This window comes from Sphaeramia orbicularis, chromosome 24 (assembly GCF_902148855.1).
Source record: "Sphaeramia orbicularis chromosome 24, fSphaOr1.1, whole genome shotgun sequence".
NCBI lineage: Eukaryota > Metazoa > Chordata > Actinopteri > Kurtiformes > Apogonidae > Sphaeramia > Sphaeramia orbicularis.
This window is the reverse complement of record NC_043979.1, coordinates 14,536,093-14,554,866: the sequence shown is the minus strand read 5'-3', so window position 1 is coordinate 14,554,866 and position 18,774 is coordinate 14,536,093. Positions and strand designations below refer to the sequence as shown.

At 43.6% G+C, this 18,774-nt stretch overlaps 1 protein-coding gene across 1 annotated transcript; it reads left to right on the top strand.

Annotated features, from left to right (window-relative positions):
- Nucleotides 1–268: 268 nt before the first annotated feature.
- calm1b (calmodulin 1b) lies at nucleotides 269–12,142 on the top strand. Its single transcript, XM_030128021.1, has 6 exons — nucleotides 269–397; nucleotides 4,962–4,992; nucleotides 5,883–6,026; nucleotides 9,793–9,899; nucleotides 10,168–10,303; nucleotides 11,085–12,142. Exons 1-6 carry the CDS (start codon nucleotides 395–397, stop codon nucleotides 11,111–11,113), a joined length of 450 nt encoding a protein of 149 aa, XP_029983881.1. The 5' UTR covers nucleotides 269–394; the 3' UTR covers nucleotides 11,114–12,142.
- The last annotated feature ends 6,632 nt before the right edge of the window (nucleotides 12,143–18,774 follow it).

Sequence of the window (18,774 nt, the reverse complement as noted above, 5' to 3'; positions counted from 1 at the left end):
CATCCTGACACAACTCATCCTAGTGATGTTCATCTAATCCTGTCCATGCACAACTTTCTCCAAATGACTTCTCATCATCAATCACCGGTGTTATATATCCCCACTGCATCAGCTGTCATGTAGATCTGGGTGTAAAGGATGCTCACCATGCACTGCAGGCTCTTTGGACATGTTGACTGGCATGTGTTGCTGGAGGCCTGAGCTGCTGCAACAGCCCTGAATTGAAATAAGGAAGTGAGTGATCAGTGCTAGTGAGGCGGAGGGATACACAGGCAATCCCCATTCTGGCCACGGCCAATATACACACTCCTAACCCGCCAGTGGAACTCCATCTAAGGAACGACCACACTCCTAGTCTGCCTCCACAGACCAACAAGCACACAACCCATCCGACATGGTATGTATGTCATTCATTCTGTGTAGTTGGGGGGAAAATGCTTTTGTAAATTGTTGTAAAGGTTGTGAACTCCAACTGTGGCTTTCATGTTTTGGTGTCTTTCCTGTATTTGCTGCTCATTCCTCATTATGTGTTATTCATATGCCAAACGGAAAACGCCCGCAAAGCGCATTTTACACGCTCGGGAACAGCGGAAAGCTCTACTACGCGCAGTTTTTTGCCCGACTTTGTGCTTTCATATCGGAAATGATGTTCACCTTCAAAATGGGTCCGTATTTCCCAATAACTGCGCAATTCCTAACTACAGCATTATTGGCTATTCGGCTATATCGGGTCAAGGAGCTGTTTCTAGGCTGCACGGTGCAGCTCGAATTAATTCTTGGACTGGATTTACTGGTGTCGGAATAACGAGCAAGCTATTCTGAGTTATTACAGCATAATTCTGCAGCCATAAGTGCATTAGGGTACATTTTACAATCCGCCTTAGGAGCGCAGGCGTGTTAGGGAGCCTGCCTAACGATATTATAGCATAGAAGATCCCTCTGCCGATATGTACAGACCAAACATGCGTCTAAAGGTGTGTTATTCTTTGTTAGGTTATCTTAATCTGCACATTTGCTCATCGAGGCGAGCGCGCAAAAGGACACTCCTCTCATTATGAGGCAAACGGAGCAGGCGGCATTTGGTTTCCCTTTTTCTAGGCTGCACCATCTTACCGCCGGATCCGAGCCGTGCCATGATGGGCTATAACACTGTTGTGCCTCATCAATGCCCCGCAACGGAAATTGACTATATCCTGTAATTACAAGGTTTTTATATCTCCGTTGGTTTATTTCTAACACCCCTATGAGACGCAGTTCCGCCTTTTACTGCAGGCTCTGTGGGTTTATCTTAGGCTACGTTATCTATTTGTGTTATGACGGCTGATTTGGTTGCCTCTTTGCAAATTTTTTGATGTTATGCAAATTTGGCAACCATGTGAGTCGTCCAAGACGCTCTTTCTGGTGCTGGCCACCGCAAAACATCAACACCTGTTAAGTTTTGCAGACTTTTTCCACACCAGGTTCATATCCTTTAAATGTAAAGAGTGTTGAATGAATGTGTAGCAGCTGCGTTTATGGTAAACCACTGTATGTGTAGTTGTGTTAGGATGTGGTTGTCACATTTCATATGATCTGAGACACATTTTCCTGCACACTGATATCTGCAACCAGCTACTGAAACGGAGCTCCTCCACTGACGACCAAGTGGAAATGATCTGGATGTGGAAAAGAGGCCTTCCAGCTAATCCATTGACTATCAAGCTCGATAGATCATTAATGGCTTGAGGGAGTCAAGAAGCCATAGACCTCTTTTCCCCCCTGTGCTGTGATCAGATAACCCATATATGGTATCTTGCTGCGATGCAGTGTCACGTTGCAACGCAGCGCAGTAATTGGAGTGTAAAGTTGAATTGTTATAGAGTTAGCCTGCATATCAGCATCTCTGAAAAGTTTAATCCACAGGCGTAAGCCCCTTGTCTGCATCAATACACCCACTGAGGTGGAAACAGCCTCCCCCATTGAGGTGGAAGTATCGAATAAGTAGTGAGACCATGCTAAGGCCCTATCCTATTCCTGTTACGCTCTTGTTTGCTGATGCATGTTTAGTAACTTGAAGGACATCTGATCCACTGCACTGAATAATTTAAATGCTTGGCGGCAACACCTAGCCATGTCCCATGTTCCCTAGTGTCTAGGAGCGATACAGTCCTGTCCATGGTGCGGAGGAGTACCCATCCACCTACCCACCATCAGGCCATATGGTGGACCGGCCTTGTCTGCAGGGTGCAGAGAGGCTGGTGTTGTTTACACCCATCCTCTGTCCCTCCCCCCTGCAGACACAGCCAAGCCCCAAGGCCTCATTGTCTTTGTCCAGTCTCAAAGAGGAGAGCGCTTCTATAGAAAGAGTGTGTGCATGTGTCACACAGGCTCTTTGTGTTTGTGCTTGTGTCATTGTGAATGGGATTGCACATGGTAGCGTGTGTATGTGTGTCACGCCCATATGTCAGAATGACAGCTGGTTTGGCACCTTTTTCTCTACTACAGGAGTTGTTTGTGTGCTTCACAATGACAAACTTGACCTTTAACACAATTTTTTATCTTCTGTCAAAGTAAAACCCGTGCGGACAGGGAAGTGATGCAGTGTGTTTGTAAAATGGCATCAAGTGAGAGTGAAAGATATTCCTCCCTGGCCCAGTGAACTACCTCCTGCTTCCCACAGTCCTGTTTGGAGCGCATTGCTGGGGCCGGCTGCCCAAGCAACAGTGGGAGTGGTTGACCCACTGATGCCAGCGAACCACTGCCAGCAGAGCACCCTCCATCCTCAAACACACACGCTCCTATTCCTCTGCAAGCTGTTATTAGGACTGGAAGCCTGGCAGTGGGCAACTCAGGTCAAAAGCCACTGTGGACAGTGAATCACAGGGAGTTTCCTCTGTACAGAATGTCATATATAAAAAAAGAGGAAAGAGACATACAGAGAAGGGGGGCGGAGGAGGAATTTGACTGATGTTCAAGTGTAAGGGAAAGATGGATGAGGAAAAGGGAGAAATGAGAAGGGCCAGAATGGGCTAGTGGTGGGTATGTTGGTGGAGCACAACTGTGAGTCCCAACAGTTTTGGGCCTGTGCCAGGGGAGGATCTATAGCACTGAGTCAACAAACCCCACACCCCGTCCACTTAGAGAGACAGCAGGGGGACAGAAAGAGACAGCAGGAGCAACATGTCATGACAAAGAGGGTGACTAAAGGGAGATAGGAAGAGAGACTCATCAGCAGAGGGAGAGGGAGAAATTAACACCAGGCAAAACTACAGCAAGAGGAAGATGGCACCCGAAAACACAGGCTTTAGACTGAGAAGACTGGGGTCCAGCTGGGTGGCGTGTTAGTATCAGCAGAGCTGTTTTGTCTCTTGACATTTCCCACTCCCACAGATGGAATTGGAGACAAGAGGAGGGTGCGGGGAATGAGAAGAAAAGCAACTGCTCTTGTGAACAGAACAGGTTATTGAATCATGTCAGCTAATCTTATCCATGAGCCCTCGCTGACTCGATCGATCCATCCCGCGGCTGCTGCTGCTGTTGAAGCTGTGAGGAGAGGCCTTTTGTTTTCTGAAAATCACAACTTAAAAGGTCAACTCACAGTGTGTCATGCAGTGATCTCAGCCAGTCTTACGGAATCTCATCATTATGCAACAAATTCAATTTGCTGGCTTGATTTACAAAATAGACTATCTTCACCTCCAAATATGGCCTTAATGAGGCTCAGGTTTCCATGGCCATGGGGTTTGAGTTGGAGTTTGTTATTGGTTGTGTCCACTGCTGTATCCAAAGTTAGATTACTTGTATAAACACATAAACACACCAGTGCACTGTAGGAATTCCCTTTGAGGCACAACTGGTTACTCTGATTCACAGGAAACATGGGGATGGAAAGCACTGGTGTTGAGAAAGAATGCCATTAACAGGGAATGTGTGTTTATATGCACATGTGTGACTGCTCATGTTTGTCTGTGTGTGTTCCTTCTGCACTGCCAAGCACAATGATGTCAGTGTGGTCTGCGAACAATAGTAATAAATTCATGTTATATTGAAGGCAAAGATATGAGAGAACCCATTCACCTTCCAGTGGCTCTTTCATAATGTTGCTTGGTCAGTGTATGTGAAAGGCCTGGCCCTGGCAGTAGATGCTCCTGCTCCTAAACAATCTAAGGTATGTGTGAGTCACTATCAGCCATCAGAAAACCTAGCCAGTGAGGGCTGGGAGGGAACCAAACAGTGCCGACACAGCAGGCTTTTTCCCTGTTGGTAGGCAGCAATAGGACCATGGAAAACACTCCACTGCTGATATGTCCTGAAACAACCCCGCCTAGATATGTTCTCCCAGTCTGGAGACAGCACTTCATCTGTTTTACTACAGTTGCCTGTTGCCCAGCACTCCCACCATGGTGGAGCCTACTTTTTGTACATGGAGAAACACATTGGCTGGTGGTTCAGTTTTATCCAGTGCCCTTGTGGCAAGTTCTACATTGTGCACTAGCTTGAGTTTACATCTGTCACACAACCTTTTACAAGAAACATCTTGATAAGAAAGTGTGAGTTAATACTGATAAATAATTTTCAGGACTACAATAGCAGTTTAAATGGGACTGGAGACAGGAAAAATGGAGAAACTGCACAAACAAAAAAAGGGTTGAATCCCCACAGCAACCTCACACTTCTAGCTGATTTACACATTCCCACCCTTAGTGCAGCTAAAGGAGCTGCTTGTTAATGTGGGTTATTGTCATGGTGAAAGGTTGGCAGTCTCTAGAGTAGACTGTAGCTGAGCCTGTTGGTGATGGCTGAGCAGCGAGGCCAGCAGACCGTCGAACAGTGTTTCCAGTGTTAAAATGTGCGGTGGGCGGGTGGGAGGGAATGATGAGGAATGTCATGACGAAACACTTTAGGTTTCAAGAATAATTGCCAGCTGAGTAACTTGTTTGTTTGTAACCTTTTCCCCTCCTTCTTTGTTTTTCCGACCACAGGCTGACCAACTAACAGAGGAACAGATTGCAGGTAGGAACAGAACAAATTATTCCACTTCACCACACAGCCAAGTCCTTTCTCACATGTTTACTGGCTACTGGTAGATCAATTCCAACTTGATTCCTCTGTGATTCAGTAAAGGTCCTCAGTTTCAAGAGTAAAGTTATATGTCTCATTAGCTGTTCTAGCTTCTTCTGTATCACTGATGGAGAGCATTGAGGAAAGCAGAACATGATTGACTGGGCACCCACCCTCCCTTGATAGATCATTAGTCTTTCAAAATGAACAGGAAGCAGAGAGCAGAATATTTACAGCACATCATGAGTCAGGACTGAGTGAAATCCATGAAGCCAGAGTGAATAGACACATTTCAGCTTAAGAGTAGTTTCAATCAACCAGACACCTTGATATTCTTGATAAATAAATGATGCGTGCTTTGCACTCAAACTGGAGGTGGTACAGTTTCTTCTCAGCCAAGCCTCCTTTGTGGCTAATTAGTTTGTGCTAAGGCTTCAAGTCTAATACTGACTGTTGCCTGCACTTCAGATTCCCTGGATGGGTTTTTATGGCCCATAGTTTAGAAGCCTGTTCGTACAAAGAGATGTATGCGCACATTGAACTTCTTACAGCACAGTTCTGTTCACAACTTCCACTATTCTGCCTTGTTCTCTTTTTTTCCCTCTGTCAGTAAAAGATAAGAGTCCTGTGTGGTTTCAGGGCTCAGCACATTTACAATTTCAGTTCATGCTCATGTGGGCCAATTTACAGACAAGCATGAAGTTATTTAATAGAGCCCCTGTAGCCACATTGCTAACAAGAATCGATTAACCTTTGTCGACCAGACTGCAGAACCCTAACATAACCCATTTTATTGCACAGCTGCCGTAACCTAACCTGCACCTTTACCCTCACCCCCGCAGAGTTCAAGGAGGCTTTCTCCTTATTTGACAAGGATGGTGACGGCACCATCACCACCAAAGAACTTGGCACCGTCATGAGGTCGCTGGGCCAGAACCCCACAGAGGCCGAACTGCAGGATATGATCAATGAGGTGGACGCTGACGGTCAGTATACACATGCTTCATTTGCAAATGAAGTGAAGGAAATAGAGCATGATGATCCCTGTTTGATAGATCCCAAATGATGAAGTTGGAGCAGTTTTCTAATCACAAGATGGAACAATTAATATTAGTGTGTCTTTATCTGTATAAACATCATCTGACACAGGCTGATGCAAGACTTTTCTGCAAAATTGTGAACAGAAGGGCTAATCCAATCATTATGTGATGTTTGAATGTTCAACTATTGGGTGGATATTTGTCTGTCACTGCAACTAAAATGTGTCACTGGCAGCTATTATTTAATTGGAGGGTTTGTTTGGGGAAGAAAAGGAATTTATCTGATTCCAGCGTCATAAGTTTTAATATTGTTTTGTTTCTAAGATGAATAACTTGAGGTAGTGCACCCAACAAGACATTTGATCATGTCCTTATGGCCTCAAAGGAAACTTTAATCAACATTGTTTACTATTTTCTCAAATAACCATAGCAGCCCTATTGCAAATACTGGCAGTGGCCAGTCTTAAAATATAAAAGGTGGATAAAAATGTGCAGTTAAATTTTGAAGTCCACATATTTGTGACATGAACTGGTACAAATGAGGAAGGGTTTTTGTATTGAGGTTAATGAGATGATTTTGTGATCCTTTCCTGTTCACACCCCATTTTTAATCAACAAAATGAACTGCAACTGTCACTAATAGCTGCGCAACAGTAAGACTGACACATTTTCCCATTCGCTTTGCACAGATTGGATCAACACAACTTTGCACAGGATTTGAGAGATTTTTTTAATGTTGCTTTGGAGCAAGAAAAGCAACATTTAAGTTAACATTTTGTTGCACGATTTTAGATGTAAAGCCTCTGTTACAAATGCATTAGGGATTAGATAGAGAGCATCCATTACTGTTGCCCACCACCCTCCCTTTTCTACCAACTGTCAACCAACTGTCCAAGCCAACTGTCCGGCCAGCTTTATTTTGAGATGACGTGTCCCTCTGTGTCAGCAGTTTAGTCAGTGTGTGTCGAGCTCCATCATAGTTGACAATGTCAGGGATGTGCATGTGCAGGAGGTGCTTTGCTTGGCGAGTAGTAGAGCAGGTTGAGTGTCAACAGAGTGTCAGCGTTGGCGGCCTGTGCTGAGCGGCCATCAAGTGGCATAATTCAGATGTTTTCCTTCCCCGTCCATTGTGCCTCCCAAAGATGCTCAGCCTGGATGAGAGTGATAGAGGAAAGAGAGAGGGGAGTCAAAGAAGTTGGCTAGGATCTCTAGAACTGGTCGTCCTTGGGCGGTGGAGTTGAGGATGTTAGCTGTCAGTGGGGTTTTTACCCCAGTGGTGCTCTGTCAGCTTATAGGATTTCGTAAATGGGACCGCATTGATCAGGAGAAATCAATTGCACCGCAGCTTGGCTGCCCCTTTATTGAAACGTCCTCCTACCATCCTCAGTGCCCTCCCCCTCTGCTTCAGTTACACCCAAGAGCAAACACACACATATATGCATGCGCACACACCATCACTAACATCCCCTTGTTCTGCCTCTGCCTCCCTTGGCTGATGCAATCTAGGTCAGACAGCAGTGAAGCTAGTAATGGAAAATAAAAGTGGTTACATAAGGCCTCTCTGCGCTTTGCACATCCAGTACCCACATCGGCAGCCATGGGATGTCAGCTGGCCCATTGAAAATCAGCTTTATTTACCAAACAAGGAAGCTGTGGCAATGAATTACAATGAATGGAAGAGAAGATGGAGCTGTTAGTAGGAATAGTCTCTTGGCTATTTTATCTTAACCACAATTTGTGATTATAGTATCGAACAAAACTGGTGCAGTTTATTGGGGCAGTTTAGCCACATGGATGAGAATACAAGCTAACCACACCTGCTTTAAATCAATCAGGGATCTTGCAGAAGACACATAATGATTTCTTTCATGTATTGCAAATGGACATCAACAATCAGGGTACATCTCCTAGTGAGAAGATTCACCTCATTTTATTACATATTAAATCCTTGACAAAAATACTGGCTGAAGTGCAGGGCTCTTCATTGTTACACAATCCTACCCTTCGTTCTCATCGGAGTGATAGAAGGTGGCTTTATGATGCAGGAAAAAAGGATGACCACACACATATGAGCTTGCTGAGATGCCTCAGCCTTCGATAGTTTGCGTCAGCACCTCTTATGTGTAATCGCACCATCTCCCACTCGGTTCACTCCTTATATTCTCTCCTCTTCACATCTCCCTCTCTGCCGCCCACCTCCTCCCTCTGCCTTTCTATCTCTCTCTTTCCCTCCCACCATTTTCTCTCTTTCTCTCTTCTTGCCTGCCATCCTCCCTGTCTTCCATCCCTCCTTCCTCCACTTCAGCAGCTGGCCTGAGGTGCAGATAAGCACAGCAGATAACACCCGAGGGCTTTCTTGCTTCTTGCCCGTCAGTTGATGATTTTCCAGTTGCAAGTCTTGCCCTTCTCCAAGACTGGGACACCCCCCTCCCCCCCAGCCTTCGTCCCAACCCCCCCATTGGCAGCATGTGTTCCTTTGGTGCTGCCGGCTGTCTCTGTGTGTTAGATAACAGGTCCTTACATTGTTACCCTGGGCCATGAGATCACCATCTGCCCCATCACATTACTGCATCCCTTTTTTCCGGTGCACATTCATTCTCGCTCTCCATTCTCTCTCTCTGAAGCGTGCTCTGTCACTGGTTAATCTGTGTACAATCCCCCCACCCCAAGGCTAATCCTCCTGGGTACTTTGCCCTCAGCCTCCCTGACCTTCACTGCAATGCAGCCTCAAATTTCTGGTGCATGTAGTCACTTTTAATTTTAATACACCCTCATGCCCCTTCTTCAGGTTCCCAGTAAATACAGGTCTTCCATTAGATTCACCACAACCCCTCCTGTCTTTCCTGCTGTGGTTTCAATAAAGCTCTTCATAGATCCTTCCTCCTGTCAAGAGGGTCTGATCCCCTGGTAATCCCGTCTTGACAACGGCAACATGGATATTGATCCAACAGCTGCGTGCATACATGCTCAACCAACCCAGCAGCTGCTATTAGCAAGACCAAAAACACTGCCGCCAACTGAATTCTCACATATCTGGACAACCTACAAACACAAGTGTCAAATAGTTGAAGGGGATGAAAAGAGGGACTTAGATAAAAGGGGACAGGAGGGATGAAGTGTCAGCATTCTTGACGCCCACTTCTTGTCATTCCCTCTTTAACTGCAGCCAGGGTTTCTGACACTACGAGACGAGCCTTTGATTTATATCAGCTCCTCCAAGGCCAATCTGTACAGTATACTGTACGTCTGCATTATGGATGGCTGACCATGGGCAAGCCCTGCAATCCTGCTGCGCTGTGTATAACATCCACAACCTCTTTCCAGGGCTTCCCTGAGGAAGTAAGGGAAACACACACATATACATAACCTCCCTCCCAGGCTGCAGGGGCTGTGTTTATCACAGGAAGGAAGGTGTATACTAAAGTGATTTGAGGGCTGCTTCCCTCTCTGCGATTACTCATGTCTCAAGTTGCACCATCACCACCAGGAATGCCTCTGGAGACAAATTATGGGCCGTACAACAATGTAAACTCAACTGTTGTACAACAGAGAGAGAAAAACAGAAAGTGCCGTAGCACTAAATTAATATTTCCAGTTAGTCTGTTTTTCATCAGCTAAATGCTGGGTTATATTATCTCTACTTATCTCAGTTTGCTTCTAAGTAATTACAGTTTTTGCTGATTAAATGTGCCTCATTGATCACCCATTCCAGGTAATGGCACCATTGACTTCCCGGAGTTCCTGACTATGATGGCCAGAAAAATGAAGGACACAGACAGCGAGGAGGAGATCCGCGAAGCTTTCAGGGTATTTGATAAGGTAAATGAGGTTTTTACATCATAATGTGTAAATTGTAGATAGTCCATGCTGGGTAACTTCATAACTATAAAATTTTGAAGTTTAATTTGTGGTGAATCCTAAAAATAAGTGTGGAGGTCCAGACCTGTGATTAAATTAACTTGGTGTTTAAAAAAAAAAGCCTTCACCATGTCCCCTCATTAAGTCTAAAGAGTACAGAGTTCCTCTTGTTGTAATCTGTGGGATTATTACTTTTTCACACATTTGATTGTATATTGCATATTTGCAGGACGGAAATGGCTATATCAGCGCTGCAGAGCTCCGTCACGTCATGACGAACCTTGGAGAGAAGTTAACAGACGAGGAGGTGGACGAGATGATCAGAGAAGCAGACATTGACGGAGACGGACAGGTCAACTACGAAGGTAAAATCAGTAACACATGGGCGAGATGGGAAAGAAACTTCCAGCATGCGGTACTAGCTGTAAGGCCATAGTGTGTACCATTATTAAACAGGGGAGAAACAGAAGAATTCATTTTCCAAGCTACGTATTTCTCTAAGGGCGACTGCAAGACAAGCCAGCCACACATAATATCAGTTATTAGATAGGGGCTATAGATGGAGGGCACTGAAACAGAGATGGGAGAAAGCTATCCTTCTGAATTATCATCAGTGTGCCAGGAGCCTTTTCACTCTCTATTTCTTGCTGCCTATCTCCCACTTTCTCCCTCCCCCTTACTGTCGTTCCCTTGGCACATTACACGAGAGACTGCGCTCATTTTCTAGAAGGCTGTTGATATATTATGAACAGTCCATAAGTCTAGGCTGAAAAGTGTCCTACTTCTGCACTCCCTTTGTACCACAGACAGAATATGTACTCTATGCACAATAAAAGCTTCCTTTTTAGTCATTTAATTTGATTTTGTGTGCATGTGTGAGAAAGTGTATTGCCGTCATTTCGCTCCACAACTGTAAGCACAACACAGGGGCTTTTTAATCAATTGGGTTTAATGAGATGAACATGGAAGCTGTTTGGAAAGGGGACACTAATTAGGATGTGTCTTCTGAACCTGCTCAGGTTGATTAAAAAAAATTAATAAAGCATTTAACAATTTATCAGGTGACTGCTCCTACTGGCAACAGGCTCTGCTACAGTGTCTGAACCTGATGTCCTGTTGTCTTCTGTTCTCTCTTTGTCTCTGCAGAGTTTGTACAGATGATGACTGCAAAGTGAAGCTTGCCCGCCCCGTCCTGTCCCCTCTTAGAAGAAAAAAAAAAGAAAAAAAAAATCAAAATGTTTTACTTACCTCTTGGAAAAAATGTTCATTTATTCATACTGTTTCTGTATAGAAAATAATTGAATGTTGAAATAAAATATCCTTCTGTCCACACAGGAAAAATATAAAAATATACAAAAAATATCTGCATGAAAATGATGGTTAGTGATCCTGTCCCCTCCTCCCGGAGATCAGTTTAGCATCAGTACTTAACAAGTAAAATAATAACAACAACCCTGTAACTACTACCTTCAGACTAAAGCAAAAGCATTTGGCGAACTCCTTCCAGTTCCATTTGCTAGTGGTAAATGTCTGGGCTGGCCATCTCTTCTTTCTCTCTCTGTTTTCTGTTCTTCATGCATGCAGCTTGAGACCGGAGCACTAACCCCCCCGCCCCCATCCCTCCTCCGGGCTACCAGAGCGTGCTGATTCCACTATAAGCTGTCCTCTTGTTGGTTTGGTACAGTTTTTTTGTATTTGGAGAGGAACCCTGTACTGTTAAGATGAGAGAATATACCAGATTCTAATTCAAGCGTAAAGTGGAATGGGACTTAATTGTATGCTAGATAAAAAGTGAAAAAACAATGTACAAAAAATACATTTTCAAATGTTTGGCATGTTCTTTTGTTTTTGTTATGTTATTTGGACGGCCATCTTAGTAGTTGTGCGTCCTGCCCTTTAAAGGAGGGGGGACTTAAAGAGTCTTACGGTGAGCTTTCTTTTTTTTTTTTCTTTTTTTTCGCTGAGATGGAGTGTCTGTCCTCTTTTCTTGCAAGAGAGAATCACTGGCCTTCACTTTTCTTTTTCTTCTTCTGTTTCTCGACTCAGACAAGAGCATAGTTAGGGGTGTACTGTGTTGGCAGCGCATGCTGTTAGAGTGTCAGTGCACCTGTCTTTGCATTGCTCACCTGAGTTCAGTTTACATTCATTCCAAGTTGTACATGCTAGTCTTTATTTTTTTTTCAAATAAAAGACCATGAACTTTATCATGTCTTATGTCATTTTTCTTCAAGTTTTAAATGCTTAATTGTGAAACTATTCTATCAAGACAGCATAACATGTCTGTATGTTGTTGAACAACTAGTCTAATGTGTCGAATAAATTATTTCAAGCATCGTTCTCTCCATGTGCGGTGTCATTCGGTGCGCTTGATGTTGAGCAAAGGCAGGACTGGGAGTGTGTAATACTGTGTTCCATTACACGGCGCTGAGGTTGTGGAGAGAGTGAGCTGCTCACAGGGGAGGGAGAGGCAGAGTGTTTGCTCTCGCACTCAGCCGTGAATATACATACACATCTATGACGCCTCTCTTCTCTCTGAAGACCCAGCTGGTTGCTAGGCAACAGGACCATGCTGTAACTGGGATGATGGGGGTTTTTGAAAAGGCAAGTGGGAGTTTGAATAAACCCTCCTGCTTCTGCTGATGACTCCATGTTGGCTTGTCCTAGTAAGGCAAACCAGGCCACAAGGCTGCTGCTGCTGCTGCTGCTGCTGCTGCTGCTGCTGCTGCTGCGCACGCTTTTTAAAACACCACACATCCACAGAGAGCACAGGACAGGCCTCTGACACATTACTACCTAAATGTCCAAAAAGTCAAGTAAGCACCACATTGTTTTACTATATTTGGACTGTAATTTGACCATGTTTGGGAAGGAGCAAAGATAGGCTGAGACAGCTCTCCACCCTCCTACGCACACCGGGCAAGATCAAGCATGAATCTAAGAGAGAGTGAACACTTATATGTTATCATAACCCTACATATAGTCACACACACACACACCTATGTCTCCTATTATGTCAAAGACAGAGGAAATAAAACATCCCTGCATTCCTCAGTCACATCAGGTCTGTTGATCTGTTTTAAATGTGCTGCCATTGAGCTTCTATGGAATGATAGGTTTTAATCTGCCAAATCAAGCTTCTTACAGGGAACAAGTCTGTACTGACAGATGGGGTAAGAACCCCTGCCCAAATACTGTCAGGAAGTGGGAAGTATGTCTGACATCTGCTGATTACAGCTATGGGGGTTTATTTAGAAAAAATCCAGGCAAACTACATGCACTCAGCCTTCTGAGGCCCCTCCCTGCAGCACAATCTCAGCCAATAGGAATTGGTGTGAAGTTGATTGACACCTGGGTCTCAAAGGCATCTCTTCCAGGTTAGCTCAGCTGGTCAAGTGCTTAAAAGACAAAATTAATAGAGGTCATAAATATTTTGGTAAGAAGTTTGGATGCGTGACATTCAGAATAAGCTCATTTACTACAAGTACTGTATGAATGTTTAGAGATTTAAGGATAGTTTTTCCCTGATGATAATTTTCTATAATCCACAAAAGTACTAATTAATTACATGACAGATGTACAATACAGATTAGTGGGAGTTCCACACATCAGACAGCTCCACTATGTTAAGACTGCTGCTCTTCAATATGCCAAATGAGGCAGAGCTAAACACACGTTGCCAACCAATCTCAAGGCGGAACAGGTGTGGTTTTAGCACTAAAGGCTGCAGGTTGCCTGGAAAAGGCCTCCCCTCCTCTCTGGGTAGGAAGGGACACCTGAGCACCCTGGGGGTTAAATTAAGAACATCAATATTTCACGTGTAAATGAAGCAGCACACTGCGGAGGCAGTAATGCGAGAAGGATTGACCGGGCAGAGGTATCACGTATCAGCGCCCCTGGAAAGAACAGGCACACGTATGAGACGAGGCCCATGACATACTGCAGGAGTGACTACGTGTTTGTGTTGATTAGCTTGTATGGGTCAGTGTGTATGTCTATTAGAGGCTGTGTTGCCTGTGTTTGTGTATCTGTGTGTGTGTGTGTGTGTGTGTGTGTGTGTGTGTGTGTGTGGGCGGGGGCAGACAGGGCATGTGTGCAGCGACATGGAGCCCTGTTTGTTTGTGTAGTGTCCAGCTGTATTAGCAAGTTAAGGAAGTAGATGCGGTGAGCTGAGCCAGGCACAACATCAATATGGGGAAGCTTCTGGCACTTTGTACCACACACAGTTGTGGGAGTCCATTAGCACTGGCTTAATGCGTTTTGGATGATGCTCTATGAGTCTAAACGTGTATATTTAAATTCCTGGTGCCTGAAAATGTTACAGAAATAACTCACTTCTTTTAACGTTAAAGATGCAGTGTCGCAAGCACTTGGATGAAGCTGAAAATACTGGAACTTTCACAAACTGGCAGTATATTTTGCTACCTCCGTGGCTGAATGAAATGTTTTGAGCCAAAATCTGCATTACCTCAAATAGCCACTTGAGGCTGTCTTTAAAAGGGAGTCAGTCTCCATGGACCATGTTAAAATGCCAGATAGTACAGAGTAAGAAATGTGCTCACAACCTCATATAAAAATGGTTTTAGTCTGTACAGCTAATTTTATATTGTCACCTAGTCAGACTGTTTTAAGTCTTTGAGTTACATTTAATTAAAGGTGTGGCTGGTTTGAGTTACAGCCCGGTAACATCACAGATGGCGAGCATCTATGTGTGATTGACAGCTCAATCACCCACATGTCAGACTTTTGGAGCTTCTGTTTATTGAATGAAATTTTACAGAACTTATGTGAAATTATACCAGAAGTTATATGAACATGACTGGCAAGGACATTCTTAGGCAACTGACTCAGAAAGGCTTGGCTAAATTAAGGCTGCTAGCATAACATGACTATATTTGCTAATGTTTAACTCAATATTGTACTATATGATCTGTCAGCTAGCTTGATAATTACTGTGTTTGCACATAGGCTAACACAAAGATGACTAATGAAACTATATGTGTTGTAGCAAGAACCTGAAGTTACTCAGTGATATTTTCGCTTGACATTCCCCCATGAAAAAATGTATTTGACGAAATCAGGCACACTGATCCTAAATCTGAAATAAGAATTTTGACAGCACATCAGGACTTTGACTTATGAGAACATGTAAAAACAAACAAACAAACAAACAAAACACTAATGTTCCAATCTTGCACCAAAGCTTTTTTTTTGTGCGTGTTCTTAATCTGAAGATAAACTGCGCTAAATCAGTCACATTTACTTATTGATATGAATATCAGTTTCTTGTACAATCAATTTCTTCTGGGTTGAAGAAATCAAGGTGGAGAGGAAATAAAGCAACATTCTGTAGCCCATCCATTCATGATCATAAGTTGAAGCTCTATATTTGCCCAAAAAATGTTGCACCACTTGCACAAATGAATCCCTGTTTGTTAATGCCGGACATTTGAGTTTTGACGGGAACATAGGATCAACAAGAAAAGCACTCAGAGAGCGCAGACCTCCGCCAAGACAGATCTGCCCTCACTGATCACCACCAAAATTTAATCATTTCTTCCTTTTGCCAGTATCAACATTTCCTGAAAATTTCATGAAAATCCGTCCATAACTTTTTGAGTTCTCTTGCTAACAAACAAACGCGCAAATACACAAGCACACAAGCACACAAAGCAAAGTGATCACAATACCTCCTGGCGGAGGTAACAAAGAGCTCTCCACTCTGGGCTTCAATGAAACTTAGCTTTCAGCTCTGTACCACTTTTGACTACAACAAATTTGTCTTCAAAGCCATCACAATTATGATCACTTGGATTTTATGAAAGACGCTGGCGTGATATGCCTCCTATAGCTTTATATTGACGTGGGCACTTAATTTACAAATATCAATATTTCCTTTAAGTTTAATGGGAGAATTTTCTTCCTAAGTCAGATGTGAAGAAAGTAGATGGTTAGTTGTGGTAGAAAAGTATTATTTCGTCAGAGCATGAAAAATCTTTTAGAAATTTAGAGGTCCTGCCTCTACATTGGATTAAAAAAAAAAATCAATGTTGAGAGAAACTGTTGAGAGGCATTTTGGAAGCAAAGATAACAATTCAAACCAGATTAACAAATGCAATGTTATTCATCCCAATACAAAACATGTGGTGCCAGGCACAACAAACCCCTCCCCTCACTTGTATTTCACCCATTATAAGTCAATGGGAAGATTTTAAAAAATCATTAAAAATTTGAACGTTGACCTACCTTTCCCAAAATGTAATCACATCTATTCTGGGTCACTTTTGCTGTTAAAGTGTTAACAAACAAACAAACAAAAACAAACAAACAAACAAACAGAACCAAAAACAATACCCCTTGCCTCCCCTTTGGGGGACAGGGTAACAATATAATGACATTTGTCATTATTGTTTTATATCCCAGACCCCTGTTAATAAAAGAAACACCTGAATTCAATGTGTCCCAATACCTTTGTCCATTTGTGTATGAGTAAGGCAATTAAGCTGTGAGGCTAATGATTATTGATTTTCCCCTCTCATTTCCCAGCTCCAGCGTCATGTCCAAATTCAGCACCTCTGGCCCCCCAAAAAACCAACATGGCCACTGACATGGTAACACGGTGACTGTCCACTTTTCCTGTTTGACACTCATACTTGTGCATGTAAACACACTTAAAATTACACTGAAAAACACAGGCAAACACTTGATGTGAAATTTCTTTGTATTTTTTGCACTTCACAGACCTCTCCAGGGGCAGCATGTGAACTATCCTCCTACTTCATTACTGTTTTTTGTTATTCTTTTCCTTTAAAGCACTCCTTTCTTTTCTTCATTTCACTGTATTATTCATGCCAAAAAACAAAGACACCTACAGTAATTAGGTTGTATGGATTTTCCCATAATGTTTTTGCAACCTCACTGCTTATTATGGACCTTGGAGGGTCGTTTTCACTGTGTTGCGCTAATGATGACTATCGAGGTGGTTGAGCAATGCACCACAGGGGGTTTGGCAGTTCTTGCTCCTCATACTCTGCAATGCAGCGTACCCCCCCATCCACCCACTGCCACCACCTCCACCTCCATCCCAACAAACCCAGCTAAGCTCCCCTCTAAATCAGTCCCAGTGCCTTTTCAATTACTGGGAGCAGCGTGGGTCTCTCACTAACTCTTTCTCTCAACCTCTAATAGCTCCATCTCTCGCTTTTTTATCCTCCTCACTCTGTCACTCTCTCCGTCTTGATTTCTCGCTCTGTCTCCCTCTCCTGTCCTATCTCTCTCTCTCTCTTTCCCCTTCATTTACCTTCTTCTCTGCCTGCTCCATTTGTCTTACAGTGCATTTTCATTTTTATGGACTCCAATCACTCTTCTGTTTTTTTTTCTTCCTAATCCTCCAGCCCTTTTTTACAGTGCGTCAGTGTCACCGTCACCATCTTTGGGCTTTTCCTCATCGGTGCCAGGCCTCCCTCTATTTACCTAGAAGAATAGGCTCATCCATCTTTGATTGTTGTGAAATATTACGGCGGTGTCACGACAACCAAGCCTCCCTGAACCTCATGCAATATTCAGAGGTGATGATATAAGATTCCTGCTAATGAAAAAAACAGCAGGCAATACAAACAGCCCTTTAATAACAGGCTGGCAGAACAGCCTGCTCCCCACTGAACTTCACGAGCGCTGTCAGCTGGTTGCAACCAGAGTCTGAGAGACCCTGTACATCAGCACTGGGCCTCTGGAGTGCAGGCACCAGCACCCATAGACCTGTTTGCTCCATGGGGCCCATGTGCACCATGAGGCTTACCTACATAAGAGCCACTATTATCTTCATCGTACCAACAATCTTTAGCACAGGAGGTCACATCCTGCTATCCAGTCCTACCTTTTGAAATGACTACATTGTTTAAGCTGTAGCAAAGACATTGTGCACGTTAATGGTGACAAGGCTGGGGAAGCTGTGTATAGAGAGGTGCTTTGGCTCCGGATATCCCCCACCTCATAATGCACACGCAACACATTTATGTGTAGAACAAATGCATACACATACAAAGCACATGAGATAGATGGTCAGCAATATACACTACTCAGTTAAAATACCTTCGGTTCAGTACAAAAACTGACAATAGACAGTACTGAATAGTACTTTTACTGACAGTGTTACGGAAATTTTTCTCTGCTGCTGGTGAATAATGAAATAGAGACATCTGCCGGCCGACAAGATTTTATTTCTTTGTCAAGAAAGGTCAGTTCTGCACACGAGCAGTGATTGGGAAGAAAAGACAAAGAGCTTCTCACAGGATCCACCTTTTATAGGGCCAATCCCATTTGCATGTGACACCTCCAGTCTCTTCAATGGGCCTTTTGATTGAGTGATACGGGGGTTTGGGTAAGGATATGGGAAAGTTGTCAGGCAGTGGGGGGTATTCAGGAAAGTTAGCATACAGTGGGGAGGGTTTTCAGGAAAGGATATGGGAAACAGAGAAGGGAATTAGATAAAGAAGTTAAAATTCCATCACAACAGTCATGTCTATCCATTCATGTGCTGCAGTGTTTCTTCTAGGTAAACAGCTTTGTTCCTGACATACAGTTATACAAAGTGATGGACTTCTGTTGTAGTTTACAAAAGAATTTAAAAATTACCTGACACAGGGCAGGGCACCCCCCTGATATAATGATAGAGGAAACATTTCACTGCTTAGGCTAAGACCTCCCTCTCCTGGGTCACCTGGTCCAGTTCTTCTGGGTGAACACAAATGCATTTCCAGGCAAGTCAAGAGATACAGTCCCTCCAAGCATGTCCTTGGTCTGCCTAAAGGCGGCCGTACACTGTGTGATTATTTCAATC

Bases quoted from the DNA above. Each gene is read 5' to 3' on its own strand.
- calm1b (XM_030128021.1), top strand. The intron at 4,993-5,882 runs GTAGGAACAGAA...TCACCCCCGCAG, and splicing joins AACAGAGGAACAGATTGCAG to AGTTCAAGGAGGCTTTCTCC. The intron at 6,027-9,792 runs GTCAGTATACAC...CACCCATTCCAG, and splicing joins CAATGAGGTGGACGCTGACG to GTAATGGCACCATTGACTTC.